The sequence below is a fragment of the Pongo pygmaeus genome, chromosome 3 (genome assembly GCF_028885625.2).
Source record: "Pongo pygmaeus isolate AG05252 chromosome 3, NHGRI_mPonPyg2-v2.0_pri, whole genome shotgun sequence".
Lineage (NCBI taxonomy): Eukaryota > Metazoa > Chordata > Mammalia > Primates > Hominidae > Pongo > Pongo pygmaeus.
In genome coordinates this window covers 132152597-132170802 of record NC_072376.2, presented here as the reverse complement: position 1 = coordinate 132170802, position 18206 = coordinate 132152597, and the positions used below count along the sequence as shown (strand labels likewise).

The 18206-nt window shown below is 36.6% G+C and overlaps 1 protein-coding gene across 4 annotated transcripts in view; it reads left to right on the top strand.

Annotated features, from left to right (window-relative positions):
* Positions 1-18206, top strand: part of PDE5A (phosphodiesterase 5A) — a 134009-nt gene that overhangs the window by 26453 nt on the left and 89350 nt on the right. For all 4 annotated transcript variants that reach the window (XM_063664062.1, XM_054486069.2, XM_054486071.2 and 1 more), the window contains exon 3: positions 6037-6126. In XM_063664062.1, coding sequence (XP_063520132.1) covers positions 6037-6126 — 90 coding nt within the window. The remainder of the gene's footprint in view (positions 1-6036; positions 6127-18206) is intronic.

Genomic DNA, 18206 nt, shown 5'->3' with positions numbered 1-18206 from the left:
TTTTATTTTGATATAATTTTAAACTCACAGAAAAGTTGCAAGACCAGTATAAGAAACTGCCATACACCCTTTACCCAGATTCTCCAGTTATTTTTTTGCCCCATTTGCTTTATCGTTTCCTCTTTTTCACTCTATAATGCATATAAGTAATATATGCTTATTATTTCTGAAAGATTTAATAAGCTAAAGATATGTTTTTACTGAATAGTTCAGTGTATATTTTCTATATAAGAATATTCTCTTACCCAGCCGTAATAAAATTATCAAAATCAAGAAATTTTATATGGATACAATACTATTATCTAATCTGATACAAGACAATTAACAGTTCATAGTCAAAATTTCATCAGCTGTCCCATACTATTAATAAGCTTTACAGTTATTTTCCCCCAATCCAGGGTAGTATTCAGGATCCCATATTGCACATAGTTGTAATGTCTCTTTAGTCTCCCCTCCATCTGAAACAGTTTCTCAGCATTTCTTTATCTCTTTAAATTTAGACATTGTTAAAGGGTACAGGCCTGTTATTTTGTAGAGTGTCCTTCACAAATAGATTCAAGCTAGGCCCTTTTAGCTGGAATACCATATATGTTAATGCTGACACCTTAACTAAGCAACAACTATTTAATTTTCCAGTTATTTGACACTGCAACCCAATTCAACCCAATTCAGTTCTGATTCTTAACCTCATGGAGTTAGCACTGACCCTACATGTTAAGGGCTCAATCCCACAAGCCTGCCCCAACTTCAGACATCAGCCGCAAGTGGGATCCTTAGGCTACCACACTTCTTCCAGGCTGACTAGCAATTCAGGGATTCTAGTGACCCCCGCTTAGGTTCAGTAATTAGGCAGAATGACTCACGGAACTCAAGAAAGCACTACACTTATGATTACAGTTTTATTGAAAAGGTTACATACAACTCAGGAGCAGCCAAATGGAAGAGATGCATAGGGCAAGGTATGGGAGGTGGTGGGGGGTGGGGTGGTGCGCAGAGCTTCTATGCCTTCTCCAGAATGCCAGCATCCCAGCACATCAATATGTTCACCACCCTGGAAGCTTCCCTAGACCTCATTCTTCTGAGCTTTTTATTGAGGTTTTATTATGTAGGTATGATTGATTACATTATTGGCCATTGGTGAGTGGATTCAATCTCCAGCCTGTCTCCCCTCTCCAGAGGTTGGGGGTGGGACTGGAAGTTCTAAACCTCTAATCACAAGGTTGGGTTTTCTGGTTCCCACCCCTAATCCTGAAGCCTTCTAGGGCTCACCTCATCAGTGTGAATTCGGGTATGGTTGAAAAGGGCTTGTTGCAAATATGTAAATACACTAGTATCACTCAAGAAATCCCATGGCCTTTAGGAGGTCTGTGTCAGGAACTGGGAACAAAGATCAGAAACATGTTTAATTATACCACACACCTTCTTAGTGTATCTTATAAGGAGGCATATTTATGTGATGTGAGTATTGATGATGTTAAATTTGATAACTTTTTAAAAGTGATATCCACCAGGTTTCTCCAATAGTTTTTCCCATTGTAATTAGTAAGTATCATATGGGCAGATACTTTGAGACTGTGTAAATACTCTGTTCATCAACAACCTATTGACCACCTTTAGCATCCACTGATTTTCTAACTCCATCATACCTCTTATATTTATTAGCTGAAATTCTTATGTAAGGGAGAGTTTTGCCTTCTCCTTCATTCATGCATTCACATCATTATGGACTCATGGTGTAATATTTTATTTAGTCAATTATGTTCTCTTATTATCTTTATGCTGATGTTCAAATTATAACAAATTTGCTGAGTCCTGTGTCTTTTTGTTATGTCCTCATTACTTTTGGGGCATTTTTTTCATTTTCTGGCTAATCAGAATGTTTGAGGCCTATCTTACACTTTCCGTGCCCTAGCCCTAGAATCATTCTTTTTTCCCAAGGAGCCCTGGTTTCTTTTAGTGGGAGGAATGGTATTAAGAAACCAAGATTAAGGCACTAGATGTGCTCATTGTTGCTGGTATATTAGCAGACAGAGCTAGGAAAATAACATATAAATATAAATACACATCTATATTGTATTTATTTCTATATCTATCTACTTATTATAATAAAAACAACTGAATTCATACTGATACTTCCAATTTCATCCAACAACTAAAGATGCATTATTTTTCTTCTTTTTTTCCTCTGTTGGGTGTTTTGTTCTCCAAAAATGAAAGACTAGGCTTCCTTATTCTATATATATATATATATATATATATATATATATATATATGTAGAAATATATATATATTTATATATATATAGAAATATATATATATTTCTACATATATATTTATATATATATTTCTATATATATATTTATATATATATAGAGAGAGAAATGTGGCTTGAGCACCTGAGTGTGTGTATGTATGTGTATATATATATACACATACATATATATATACACATACATATATATACATACATATATATACATATATATATACATACATATATATACATATATATACATACATACATACACTCAGGTGCTCAAGCCACATTTCTAGCTCTTTCTAGATTTTTGTATCTTTCTCTTTAGACTACAGAATTTCCTTTCGCACTTCTTATAGTACATACAATGCTGACAAATACTCTCAGTTTTAGTTTATCTGAAAATGCCTTTATTTTGCCTATATTCTTGAAGGATATTTTCACTGGATAGATGAACCATTATCAGTTGATAGTAGTTTTCTTTCAACATTTTAAAACAGATTTTTCTCATTTTTTTCTTGTCTTCATTTTTCTTGGGAGAGGTCAGCCATCCTTTGTATCGTTTTCAACTTACATGTTTCACCCTACATATCATTTTCACACCATGTGTGTAAGCTTAAGGTTTTCATCAATTTGGGAAATTTTTCTTTATAAGTCTTTAAATATTTTTCAGCTTCATTATCTTCGGGACTCCAAATATATGTGTGTGTGTGTGTGTGTGTGTGTGTGTATACACACTTGATAGTATCCTAAAAGACACTGAAACTTTGTTAATGTTTTATGGTTTGTTTTCTTTTTCCTTTCAATCCTTCTGAATGGATACTTTCTGTTGATCTATCTTCAGGGTCACTGACTCTTCAGCTGTTTTCAGTGGGCTGTTAAATGTATTAATGAATTTGGTGTTTTACACACTATACTTTTCAGTTCTAGAATTTTCATTTGACTATTTTAATAGTTTTTTCTTTCCTTGCAGAGATTCCCATCTCTGCAAAGAAGTTATTACAATATTTTTCTTTAAATCCCTACATTAATTTTTAATAGCTGCTTTAAAGTCCCTATCTGTGAAGTCCAACATGTGAATCATCTTGGGGTTATTTTTTATTGACTACTTTTTCTCTTCACTATGGGTTTCATTTTCCTGTTTCTTTATGTATGTGGTGATTTTGTATTGTCTGCTGGTCATAGTCTGTTTCACTACATTAGGATTATATCCTCTTCCTTTAAAAAAGGGATGAGATTTGTTTGGGCAGGCAGCAAAATTACTGGCAGATTCTTTTGATCCTGTCAGGCTTGGTCTTATTATTTGTTAGAGTGGACTATACCCAACTATATGGTATAATCCTTACTCTTAAGGAGTGGTCTTTCCCTGTCTCAATGCCTGAGCTGCTGAATGAATTCTCTACTCTGGCTGGGCTGGAACTCCATTGTCTCCAAACACTTCACTAATTGGTATCACATTCAGTTTTTAGCCTTCAGCAGGTAATTTTTGCTAGTCCTTTAGGTTTTTTGCCCTATACATGCCCAAAGTGACTAGCAACTCAGTATCTTTTGGTTACCGCTTCCTAACCATCTTCCTTCCACCCCCCAGCACAGCCCCTGTGCTTTATGCTTTCCAACCACTTCAGAAGTTTGGAGCTCCATTCAGTTCTGTTTCAAAGTGTTGCTCTCATTGGGTAGCACCTGCCTTCTCTAAAGCAGGAAAATGCCCTCAGGCAGAAAGCCAGAATGTTGAATGGCAATGACGTATGTTGTCTTTCTCTTTGCTTGTGTAGTCTTATAGATGTCTTCAGCAGGAAGGAATTCGGGTACCTGATACTTTGTTATGGCAAGTGGACATCCAAGGCTTGTATTCTTTCATACTGTCATGTTCTTGTAAACAAACAGTGAAAGGAATAATCACAATGATTGTAGTGTTCCATTTTTTTCTTTGATGTTTACTGGACCTAGAGGGGTTAGAACTCCTTTATGTATATTGTCTTTGCACTGAGTACATTATTAAAGGAAAACTCCTTGAGATGTCAGGAGTTTGGAACTTCACCTCAAATGAAATTTGAAGGATGTATTTATTCCCACCCACCTCACTGGAGAGTGAAATTCAGAACTGCTGTTGATTTTAAACTAACAGTAGACAAAAAAAAGATGTGAAAGTCCTACTAAATTTAATCTGTCAAACTCTACTGCTTTGATTAGGTAGTTGGGTTAAGTCTTCTTTATAAATTGTCTCATAATTCAAATGTTTATTAATAAAGTAACACTGAGGATGTATTTTTATTCATGTTTTACTTATTGGTTTGTAAAATAATTCACTATATATCAATAAGTTTTCACTTCTTTAATTCATCAACATCATTACCTTGTCTGCTTCCTTTAGACAATATCTAAAGATAAAATAAGAATTTTATTAGGAAGATTCAGCTAAAGTTTTTCTCTGCATCTCAATTCATATAACTTTGAGCATGTTTGCAGAAAAAGCAAAAATGTAGTGTTTATAATATAAAATATTTATGCTGATTTTTCACCATTTTATAGCTTTTCTTTTGAAATTATCTTTAAGCTAAGTTGGGCCCTCTGAGTTGAAAATTGGCCTCATTTCTGACCCCAATTGATGGAATCTAGTGTAATCACTTCATTCACAGCTTTCCTGTGACTAATTTATTTTTTATTTTTTTTAAAAAAATGACCTTCAAAGCTCATCAAAAGATGAGCTTTTCCAGTGTGGATATTCCATATTCTCTGAAGGGAATTCCAACTGCGTAGTTTTTGGAGCAGTGATGCTATTATTAGATTGAGCATGTAACTCCCCAAGGCTATCGCTTTGAAGGGAACAGCACTCATTCAGATGTTTATGTTCTGGAATGCTTGTTTCCATTCCACTCTTACCTCATGTAGTTGTAGCTACTGATTTCCTCTACTTTGGTTTTCCCTTTACTGACAAGATTTGCTTTAAACTATATGGTAAGGTAAAAATGATAACATTTGATAACCGTGGTATTATTTGTTAATGAATTCCTTCATTGATTTAACACATGCTTTTGATTGAGTTCCTGTGCTAAGAATACAGTAATGAACAAAAAAAAAGAAAAAAAACCCTCATAGAGTTTACAGCCTAATTTGAGATCTTCCCAATCTAAAGTGTAATGGAAAATTAAACTTTACCTTTGTTTCTTTAATTCATACTTAGAAATTTAACACCTCAGAAGTCCTTTATGATTATTGGATGTGTATAATGTACCTTGTAAAAGGGGAAATTCAAAAGATTATAGGATTGTTTACAATCTGACTCAATCAGATTGTGTATATATGTGTATAATTTAAATTCTTAGGAATACTTGAGATAGAAGTACAGAATACTGAAGAACTGTAAAAGAGCCCTTACAAGGGAAGTAAAGTCATTTATTGAAAAGGTTGTTCTGGAGGCACAATAGAATCAGGTTGTGAGATGATATTACAGAGGTGAAGAGATACCACTTTTTCCTGAATTTAAGTACAGCTATCTAAAGTGGTTAATATTTTGAATTTTCTTTATTTCTGAACATTTGTTCAAGTCTGTATTTTTTTCTCTTAAACACTAGCTGCTTATAAAAAAGCTCAGCAACTTAAATTTATCTTTGTCAAATATAATATGTACTTACATGATGATGCCTTTCACAACAATAAAATTGTTACTCAGAGTAACAAGGTAAGTCCAAGGTTAGATTTCTCTAATCTAATAAATCAGAAAAATCAAATCAATCTTTGAACAGGTCAGTCATTAAATTGAATTTCTTTTTCCATACTAGGATCCTCGGTTCAATGCAGAAGTTGACCAAATTACAGGCTACAAGACACAAAGCATTCTTTGTATGCCAATTAAGAATCATAGGGAAGAGGTAAGCCAATTTTCCATTTTATAAAAGGTCATTGGAAATATTTTTCTTTTTGAAAAATATTTTGTATTTACTTTGCATATATATGAAATAATGCTTTAGTGACAAATTAGCTATAAAGTTCTTAAATGTCCTGCTTGATTTTTTTTTTTTATTTAGATTTTTAGTTACAGGGCCTAATTCTGATAATTACTTTACTATGGCCATTTACTTGGAAATAAATTTTATGCATGTCATATTCTACCTCCCCTCTTCCTGAAGGCCTTATTCTATCTTAAGATATGTAATTATGATTGTGATTAGGATCAATTCATTGCATATTATGTTTTAGGAGTATGAGTAATATTCATAAATGCTCATCCAACTACAGTGGTCATTAACTGATTTCATTCAAATTGAGGTTTTGAAAAAAATGGAAATCATAGCTAATTCTAATTATGTAAATTTCAATTTGAAATTTTAACAGGCAAATGAAAATATGTTAGTTTATATTTCACCTGACTAGAAGATTTGGATTCTGTTATCACTGAATTCCCTCTTCATTTTACACTTATTTGGAAAAAAGAGTTAATAAATTATCAGTTAAACTGTTTATTTCAATTGAGCATTCTCAATCCTGACTGTGTATTACAACCAACTGGAGAAGTCTAAAAGATTACCAATTGTATTAATTGGGGTTCTCCACAGAAACAGAATCAATAGGATATATGAAGATATATGAGGGGATTTATTTATGGAAATTAGCTCATGCAATTATGGAGACCAAGAGGTCCCACAGTCTGCCATCTTCAAGCTGGAGAACAGGAAAGCCTGTGGTGTAATTCAGTCTGAGGCCGAAGGCCTGAGAAACTGGGAGATTTGCTGGTGTGAGTCCTAGAGTCCAAGGATCTGAGTATTTGAAGTTCTGTTGTCTCAGAGGAGGGAGAAGATGGATGTCCCAGCTTCCGAAGAGAGAGCAAAATATGCTCTTCCTCTGTCTTTTTGTTCTGTCTGGGCCCTCAGTGGATTGGATGATGCCCACCTACATTGGTGAGGGAGAATCTTTTTCACTCAGTCTACTGATTCAAATGCTAATTTCTTCTGGGAACACCCTCACAGACACACGCGGAAATGTTTTACCAGGTATCTGGGTATAGCATTTAAAAATTCTAATGCCGAGGTTTCACCTTAAATCAGAATCTCAGGGATTGGGACCCAGGTATTAGTATTTGTTAAAGCTCCCAAATGACTGCAATGTGTGGCCAAGGTTGAGAACCACTGCCAATCATATTAGAAGTACTTGATGCTTCTACTTGATTTGTATTCAAATTCTGACATTTATTCTCCTTCCTCCATCTAATCTGTTACCAAACCCCATTGATTTTTTTCATTAGAATGTTTCTGATTTCAATATTTTTTTCTTTTTATTCGTGCTACCTGCATGCACCATGATTCAGATTTTGAAATAATGCCTGAGGTTTTTAAATGTTCTTGTAAGGTGTTTCTATCCTTGCAGTCAATTTCCCTTTAGTCCATTCTACATATCACTGCCTGGAAATTTGCCTAAAACACAGCTTTCTAAATCAGTGCTTCTAAAACTGTGTTGTGCATAGGAATCACCTGGGGATTTTGTTAAAATGCAGATTCTGAATTCAGTAGGTCTGGGTAGAACCTGAGATTCTTTTCTAACAAGTACCAAGTTGATGATTACCTGGGTCTGCTGATCACAATTTGATTAACAAGGCCCTAAGTCAGTTACTTCTCAGTAGTCATTCTCGGTGCCTTAGAGTTGCCATGTGGTTTCTTAAAAAGTGTAGTTCCAGCAGTAGTAACTAAAAATGTCTGCAGCAATGACATAATATGAGATTAATTAATTAGTTTAATTAACTAAGTATGTGAATGAAGACATAAAATTGAAAAGGCCATACATGGACTGATCATTATTGTGTTATTAATATGGTTGCCAGGTATATCAAATTTTAAAAAAAAATGTGTCCTGTGCATTATTTGGGACATCATTATACTAAGAAATTATTTGTTGTTTATCTGAACTCAAATCCAACTCAAATTTCATCTGGCAGGCCTAGTTATAAACCACAGACTCATGCACTTAGGAAGACAATGTTCAGCATTTAGTTATTAAGGATACTTTAACATGGTGGCCCCCAAAACAGCTTTGTACCGGCAAAGGGATTCAGCCTGAATTATGCCCTGATTAAGCTTCTCTTTCTAGATAGCGTGAACAGTTTCTCCAACAGTCAGGATTGGGGGAACTGATGAGAATGCAACAGAATCACTAGGAAGAAGGGAGTAGGATGGCCCCTTCTACAGAGAGGATACAGAAAGTATCCTCAGGATATACATTCTTCCATATTATGACTGCCAATGAGGATGATTTAAATTAAATAAAAAATAAAAAAAACACAGCTATATTGAGATATAATTTACATACTGACATGGTTTGTCTGTGTCCCCACGCAAAATCTCACCTTGAATTATAATCCCCATAATCCCACGTATCAAGGGCGGGACCAGGTGGAGGTAATTGGATCATGTGGGCGTTTTCCCCCATGCTGTTCATGATAGTGAGTGAGTCTCATGAGATCTGATGGTTTTATAAGCATCTGGCATTTCCCCTACTTGTACTCACACCATCCTGCCGCTCTGTGAAGGTGTCTGCTTCTCCTTTGCCTTCTGTCATGATTGTAAGTTTCCTGGGGACTCCCCAGCAATGAGGAACTGTGTGTCAATTAAACCTCTTTCCCTTATAAATTACCCAGTCTCAGGTATTTCTTCATAGCAGTGTGAGAACAGATTAGTACACATATAATTTACCGAGCTTAAGTGTACAATTTGATGAATTTGGGATATGTATATTCGATCATGTAACCACCACTGCAATCAAGATATAGAAGAACATTTCTGTCACTTCAAATGTTCCCCTGTACCCCTTTGCAGTTCATCTCCTCCTCCTCCCTTAACCCACAGCTCCTGACAAGCACTGATCTGCTTTTTGTCACTATTGTTTTGCTTTTTCTAGAATGTCATTTAAATGGAATCATACAGTATGTGGTCTTTTGTATGTAGCTTCTTTCACTTAGCCTAATGGGTGTGAAATTCAGCCCTGCTGTTGGATGTATCAGTAGTTTGTACCTTTTTATTGCTGAATGATTTATTCCATGGTATGGATGTACTACAATTTGTTTATGCATTCATCAGTTGATAAACATTTCAGTTATTTCCAGTTTGTGTCTATTACAAAAAAAAGCTGCTGTCAGTGTGTTTGCATACACACCTTTGTGTGGACTTATGCTTTCACATCTTTTGGGTAAATACGTAGGAGGGCAGTTGCTAAGTCATATGGTAGGTATTTATTTAATTTGATAAGAAACTTCCAAACTCTTCCAAAGTAGCTGTGCCGTATTTCATTCTTATCAGCAGTGTATGAGAGTTCCCCTTACATCACATCCTTGGCAACACATGGTGTATCAGTCTTTTTAATTCTAGGCATTCTACTGAGAGATGATTTAAATTTCATTACATGAATATGTAACCCCACTCTTAGCCAAGGACCTGCTGCCTTCTTACAGATCTGATTGAAGTGGGTTCGGCCACAGATCCCCAAATAGCCTGAAGCTCTCCTTTAGACTTCTGCTGGGTTCCTGAGCTTTCTCATGGCTCTCTCTGTGCTCTCACATCCTCTCCTGCTGGTGTCTGTTTTACCTTGTGTTGACTTAATATGAGGCTTGGACTCTTACACTAAGCATTTCATGAGATGAAAAAAACTTCAGTAGCTTCACTGGGGACTAAATACAGGTTGAGTATCCCTAATTTGAAAATCCAAAATGCTCCAATATGTGAAACTTTTTGAGTGCTAACATGACCCTCAAAAGAAACACTCATTGAAGCATTTTGGATTTTTCTGTTAGGGATGCTCAACTGATAATAATGCAAATATTCCAAAATCCAAAAATAATCTAAAACTTGAAACACTTCTAAGTCCCGAGCATTTCAGATAAGGGATGTTCAATCTGTAACTTTATTCAAGAGAGGGCTTCCAGAACACAGCCTTTTTTTTTTTTTTTTTGAGGTGGATTCTCGCTCTGTCACCCAGGCTGGAGTGCAGTGGCACAATCTCGACTCACTGCAAGCTCCACCTCCCGGGTTCACACCAGTCTCCTGCCTCAGCCTCCCGAGTAGCTGGGACTACAGGCGCCCGCCACCACGCCTGGCTAATTTCTTTTTTGTATTTTTAGTAGAGACCGGGTTTCACCGTGTTAGCCAGGATGGCTACGATCTCCTGACCTCGTGATCCGCCCACCTCAGCCTCCCAAAATGCTGGGATTACAGGCATGAGCCACCACGCCTGGCCTTTTTTTTTTTTTTTTTTTTTTGAGACAGAGTCTCACTCTGTCACCAGGCTGGAGTGCAGTGTGGTATGATCTCGGCCCACTGCAACCTCTGCCTCCCGGGTTCAAGCAATTCTCCTGCCTCAGCCTCCTGAGTAGCTGGGACTACAGGCGTGTGCCACCACACCCAGCTAATTTTTGTATTTTTAGTAGAGATGGGATTTCCCCATGTTAGCCAGGATGGTCTCGATCTCTTGACCTCATGATCCGCATGCCTTGGCCTCCCAAAGTGCTGGGATTACAGGCATGAGCCACCGCGCCCACCCCAGAACACAGCTTTTTAAACATCTTGCTGACCCTCCCCATTCTCCTTCCTTCTCATCTTGCTCCCTTTCCTCCCAGGTTCACACTGCCAAGTTCAAAATTATTTCTTCTGAGAATTAACGTTTTCAGAGAAAAGAATGAAGAGAGACAGAACAGACACACTATCAAGCGTGGCTGTTATAATATAAAAAGTAATTTGGCTGGCCAAAAAATAAACCCAGGCCACTAACAAGGTGCAATATTTGACTTCCAGAATTATCTTTAAATTTATATCTGTATAAACAAACTCAGAGTAGTGTTGGCTTTTGTATGTACACATAACTACTCTTTCTCATGATAATTTTAAACCAAAATGGAAAGTTGCAGGGAGGCTTTTGGGACTAATTATTAAGATTGCTTGCTCTGGGCTTGAATCCCATCTTTACCACTTAGTTGCTGGCTGACAAACCAGGATGGAACTGGTTAATCCCTTTGATCTTCAGTTTCCTCATCTGTAAAATGAGGGCAATAAAAGGATGTGCCTTAAAGGGTTATTGGGAAGATTAAATGCATTCCTGTGAGTGAAGGGTTTAACGTAGTTTCTGGCATACTGGAAGTGCGTTGGCTACTATTCTTTAAAAGGAGATGTAGAACTAATAGAGCTTTTAAGAGAGACAAGGAATAAGAGCTTCATGAAGAGGTCATTAGCCACATAATAATCAGCTAACTGGGACCAAAGCCAGTACTCAGCTAACTGGGATCCCAACACAGCCCCTGACATAGTCTATTGATTACCCTCTAAGAAACTTTAAACCTAAGAGAAACATGTTTTTCTCTATTTTTCCTCATAAATGAGGCAAAATGAATTTGGTGTTTTCTCTTTTTCCAAGTCCAGCCTTATCGAGTAAGCCAATACCCATTCCGACTAATTACCAAGGAACCTAAAAAGAACTGTGATTATTGAATCATTAAGTGTTGATCGTTTACAAAATATCCTGGTACCTTTCAGTGGCACTGGTTTTTAAAGACATTGGTACCAACTCTGGAAAGCTATTTGAATGGAGTAGTTGACTAATGAATACTAAAGTCTGAATTATAACATAGGCCGGAAAATGCAGGAAGATTTTTAAGATTCACTGAAATATCTAAGCTCTTTATTTGCCTCTTATTCTTGTAAAGTATTTCAACTAATTAGAAGTGTTTGGGAGTTATTTTCATTAATGTTATAACCATAACTGTTATAGATACAGCAGTGCTTTTTTTTACAAGTAAGGACCATAGATATTACTAAACATTTGTGATGGTAATTTTTGAAAAAAATCATACAGGTTAAGTTTTTGCAATCTTCCCCTCTCCCTACTCCCTTCTAGAGAATGGAGTTAATGGGCAAAGTGGAAAAAGAAACTGGAGAAGTGTGAGAAGGCTAAAATAATTTATTTTGGAAGGTCAAAGAGCTACTGGCTGGAGAAAATGAATAAAGACAGAAAGAAAAATGTGATCAAGGGAGAGAAGAGAGCCAGTCCAGGGTGTCTTTGAGGGAGTAGTTTGAGGAGTATGGGGTAGGAGTTTGGAAATAACTGCCTTGCATGTAGGAGACAGTAAACATGTGTGATATTTATTGAGCAAATCTTGTGAAAACTGTGCTAATGATCTGGCAAGTATTAGTTCATTTAATCTTCATGACAACCATAAGAGGTAACCCATTATCTTATTCCTACCTAACAAAAAAGGAAACTGAGACATGAAACATTTAGGGAACTTGCTCAAAGTCCCATAACTAAAAACTGGCAAAGCTGAGATTCAAACCCAGGCATTCGGACTGTAGGGGTCATAATAGAGAGAAGAGCATTTCTTAAAAGTCTGCTATGGATGATGGCTGCACTCTGCTTCCCTCCTGATTGGTGTTTTCTTGAGACTCTGCAGTAAGCACTTAAATTATTGTTGATTTTGTTGGAGTGGAAGGTACACCGATGTGTTTAATGTGGCTACATGCAGAAGCAGGACTTGAGTGGGCAACAAGGAGATCTGGCTGTATTCTGCTGGCCCTTCAATGTTAGTGTTTAAACTGCTCTGCAGACAGACTTTTTAAGATGAAAAATGAGATGACAGAGAACAAGAGAGAGATCATAGTCACATCCTCTATATTGCCTTAAGAGGAATCTATAAGAAAATTTTTACCAGAGATAAAAGAGTTACAGGAGCATGTTTCATACTAATCTGAGCCAATCTGCTCCAGAGAAGAACCATGACTACAAATGAAGCATAATGAAAAAAAAGTTACAGGTACGTGAATTTTTACGGCTGCTATTAAATTTATTTCAAAGTTAATTCTGGATTTTTCAGACCTGGGCACTTAGACCAGTTTTTATCTTTGTCATTTCTATTAATTATTTCTATAAAAAGACAGAATTCTTTTTTTGTTTAGTAAAGAATTACAGAGAAGCTCAGATCTTTCCCCCTAGCTCAGATGACCTATTTGTGAAATACTGCCCTTCCCTGAAGTATTGCTTGTTATGACATAGTGAAGATGAATGTTCTTTTTTATTTATATAGTGGCTTCACTGATATAACCAACCCTAAATATTAACTCTTACTCAGAGCCCTATTTGTCACTCAGGGCCTACTGATTTTTTTTTTTCCTGTAGATTATTTGGGGAGGAGAAGATAAGGGGTAGAAAGCAGGACATTATGAAATAATGCAAATTTCTTATTTCTCTGAAATTTCTCTGAATTCTCTGAAATTTCTCTGAATTTCTCAAGAATTTTCTCTGAAAATTTCTTATTGATATGAACAAGAGATTATATCCAATAATGTCTTTCAGGCTAGGCTGAACCACCATTGTTGAATGTCAACTCCATTTATTAAGTAGAAATTCAGTTTGGAATCAGAGCTCTTTCCTCCTTCTCTCTTTTTATCTTATCATCTTGATTTTATTTTATCATACTTAGTGATATACTTGCAATTCTTTGATGCAAGTATGGCAGTTAAAATCAAGGATTTAGGATAAATTCATTACAACGTGGTAAAGGATCATTTTAGCTAATATCTTAGCACTTTAGCTTATATCTTCCTTTTAAAAACTAAAAAGATTCAAAAAGTATCAGCTAATTTTTATGAGATTTATACTTTGGTGAATCCAAGTGATTAACACCTACCGAAACTCATAAATTGAGGCATTCATGAAATCAGATATGTAATTCCAACTACAAAATACAAAAATAAATGTTTTCTAGAATTTAAGTTTTATGATTGTCTGCTCATTTAAAAATATTTTCATTTATTTCTCCTAAATTATCTTGTTTTGACAAGTAACTATTGAATCACTGCACTTTGTAGATTCTTTTTTTTTTTTTTTTTTTAATGAAGCAAAGAAGATACTTGCTTTTAAATTTTTTTCAATTTGGAGAGGTAGGCTGGGTGTGGTGGCTCACGCCTGTAATCCAGGCACTTTAGGAGGCTAAAGGGGGGTGGATCATTCGAGTCCAGGAGTTCAAGACCAGCCTGGCCAACATGGTGAAAACCCGTCTCTACTAAAAATACAAAAATTAGCTGGGTGTGTGGCATGCGCCTGCAATCCCAGCTGCTCGGGAGGCTCACACAGGAGAGTCGCTTGAACCTGGCTGGGAGACGGAGGCTGCAGTGAGCTGAGATTGTGCCAGTGCACTCCAGCCTGGGTGACAGAGTGAGTGAGACTCCGTCTCAAGAAAAAAAGAAAAAATTGGAGAGGTAGCTCTTGTACACCAAAAATTAAATATCTATATAAGCTGACAAGATAAATGTTAAATGAGTCCAACGTTCAACACACAAGTTCGAAGGAAAGACTGAACTGGGGAAGCTAGAGAAATCCCTGGGGAGAGATGAAAGTGCCCTGCTGTGTTTATCTCACAGCCTCAAGAGAGGAACCACATAAATGCTCCTGATGCTTGATCTCCATGGAGGGTGGAGGCCAAGGAGTCCTCGTCTATGATCTCTCACACTCACAGTACTGACTGCGGCTTTCTTAAATTTGGCAAGAAAACTTGGAGGAAATAAATGTTACAGTTTTATTCATAATCCTTCAATTTTAAGTCAAAATAGATGAAAATATAACTGCAAAAATAAGCAGAGTTTAATAGCAGACTGCCAGTTGATCTAGATCTATTTTGGTCTTAAATAATTGGCTAGTTACATGTTTTCGAAAACTTACAAATTGGCCAGGCGTGGTGGCTCACACCTGTAATCCCAGCACTTTGGGAAGTCGAGGCGGGTGGATTGCCTGAGGTCAGGAGTTTGAGACCAGTCTGGCCGACATGGTGAAACCCCGTCTCTACTAAAAATACAAAAAAAATAGCTGGGTGTGATGGCATGCACCTGTAATCCCAGCTACTCAGGGAGGCTGAGGCAGGGGAATTGCTTGAACCAGGGAGGTGGAGGTTGCAGTGAGCCGAGATCGCGCCACTGCACACCAGCCTGAAAAAAAAAAAAAAAAAGGAAAAGTTACAAATTGTTCACTGCATTTATTCCCCACAGTATTCTTTCTTGTAGTTTTGTTTTAGAAACAAAAGTGCTCCGCAAAGTTTCTGTTTGTTCTGGACTGGAGGTTGTGATAGTGACGATCCTTTCTTTTTCCTTCTGCACACTGCCCTTTAAATAACAAAGTATATATTATGAAGGTGTTAACTGCTTTCCTAAAAGAAGAATGTTTCTTAAGAGCAGCAGATGAAAAACATAGTGCTAATATGTGAAATCCCCAAGTCTACACTACTGATCAAGAAGAAAAAGAAAGAGTGAATAAAAACTTGAAACTGAAGATTAAATTAATGTGGTAGGCTTTGTGTACCCAAATGGTTATCCTATTTTTAATGATCAGAAAATTTGGTTCATACTGAGTGCTATATTTTATTCAATAGGAAGCTTATCTTCATTGGTAATTTGAAGATAACCATTCCAGCACTTTTTGGAATGCATTACATTTTAAATTTAATAGATGATTTTTAAATTTAATTTTGAGAAGTTTTACATAGTCCCTGAATAATGGATATTAGGGGTCTGGAACCAGATAAGTATAAAACATTTCTTTGTATAATATCTAACCCGACATCATATAATTGCACCCTGGGGTGGATTTTGACTATAAAATAATTTTCATGTTTTCATGCATTCTTGAAGAGTTAAGGTGATTGTTAATGAAATTGCTGCTCTCAATAGATATGTACAAACATCTATACTCATCCATTAATGTCTAAGATTCCACAGGTAAAGTGCTTTATCAACTGTTAAATACCCTGTATTCCTTGTTATTAAATGCTTATCTAAAAATCTCCATTTGCTTCTCTTCTACCATAGAATGGAAATTAATAGTCTATGCTAAATCTCCACTTGCTTTTGATCATAGAATGGAAATTAATAGTCCAGGCTGAATTTAAATCAAAGAGCAAGAGATGAGGATCTTACAAAAATTTTTAAATTTTTTTGCATCAGTTTATAGTAATGAAATGGGGTGAAAATGACCTGGATTTAGAATTCTAGATCTATTTGATTATTACAAATTATTTGATAATCATGAGTGCTATGCCATATTGGTTATCTCTTGCAACATAACAAATTACACTAAGTGATTCTGAACAAACATTTATTATCTCACAGTTTTTGTGGTTCAGGAATTCTGGAGTGGCTTAGCAAGCTTGGTTCCTTCTGGCTCAGGTATCTCACTCAGTCAGGATGTGGACAGGGGCTGCATGACTTATGCTTGATCATCCATTTTCAAGAGGTTCTTGGGAGAAATGCTTCGTTCCTCACCATGTGGGCTCTTCATATCATGGCAGTTGACTTCTCCAGAGTGAGCAATTTGAGAAAAAATGAGCAGGGAGGAAGCAGTAGTGCTCTATATGACCTCGTCTCCAAAGTTGTCCATCACCAAGACTTTCCCGGCGTTCTGTTTTTTAGCAGTGAGGCTTTAAGTTCTACACCCGACTCAAGAGGAAGGGAATTAGGTTCCAGCTCTTGAAAAGAGTAGTATCAGAGAATTTGTGGAGACACTTTAACCTACCAGACATAGTACTAATGTACTTTCATTGTTTATTATATAGAACATATATAACCATATTTATTTTTCTCTTTCCTTAAAACTAGCCAGAGGATAAAAGAGGAACTCTGCTCATTAATTAAAATGATCTCTTAAAATCATTTTGAGTTCTCACCTTTCATGTACTAAAAAAATAATATGAACTACCAGAGGAGAGGCGATATAGACTGGCTTTACACAAAGGTTTACACAAAAATTGGTGTTCAAGGTTGTCTTAAATCAGAGGGAAAAGAGGAAGTAGAGCATGACAAAGGGAACACTAAGGAGAAAAAGAGGAAGATGTCTGCCTCTTTGTATGGTGGCAAATTATTGAGGTATTAAAAGACTTTTTTTTTTTTTGAGACGGAGTTTCACTCTTGTCACCCAGGCTGGAGTGCAGTGGCATGATCTTGGCTCACTGCAACCTCCGCCTCCCGGGTTCAAGCGATTCTCCTGCGTCAGCCTCCCAAATAGCTGGAATTACAGGTGCCCACCACCACACCCGGCTAATTTTTTGTATTTTTAGTAGAGACGGAGTTTCACTATGTTGGCCAGGCAGGTCTCAAACTCTTAACCTTGTGATCTGCCCACCTCGGCCTCCCAAATTGCTGGGATCACAGGCGTGAGCCACCGCACCCGGCCAAGACTTTTAAAATATTATGCCACAAATACTAACAGTTCTACATAAGATCTCTGTTTGCACGTAATATAAGTACTCACTACTTAATATTCACAGGAAATGCTCATTGGTATGTCTCTATTATATCTTTCTGTACCATCGTTTTCTGCCTCTGTTGACAGACTGAGAGCAGAGGGAATATGTCTATTACTTTGCTACACTGTTTCAGCATCCACTAGAAGGAGGGAAGTGCCTGGAAATGAGGTCAGACAGGTAGACAGAGGCAAGATCAAGAAGAGCCTTATAATGTCATGCAAAGGAGGTACTGAATTTTTTTTAATGCCAGGAAATATTTGCTATTATTTAAAAATCTGGGTGGCTACAGCAGTAAGTTTGAACCATTTTCTTCACTTCTAACCCAGAGCCACATAATTTGACACTTGATATATTTTGATAATTAACTTCCATATTTGTTCATAAGCAGAGAGAGTACTTTGTTTAGAGGCAGGAAAGCTGCTAAAGAGGTTTTTGTGGATTTGTTACACTTCTGTTTAGGAGGTTTAGTGATTGATTTGATGGAGGAATGAGGGAGAGGGAAGAATCTGAAATACTTTCTAGCTTTGTAGATAGGTTATAAAGGGGGAGAGTTGTCATATTTCCTAAAATAAGTCATTGGTTTGTGGGGAACAAAACAGTTAGCTCTTTTTCTTTTGCATGTATTGTTTTACACTCTAATCCTTTCTCTTCTCCCCTGAAATCTCTACATTGCCTCCCCATCCCCGCTTTCAG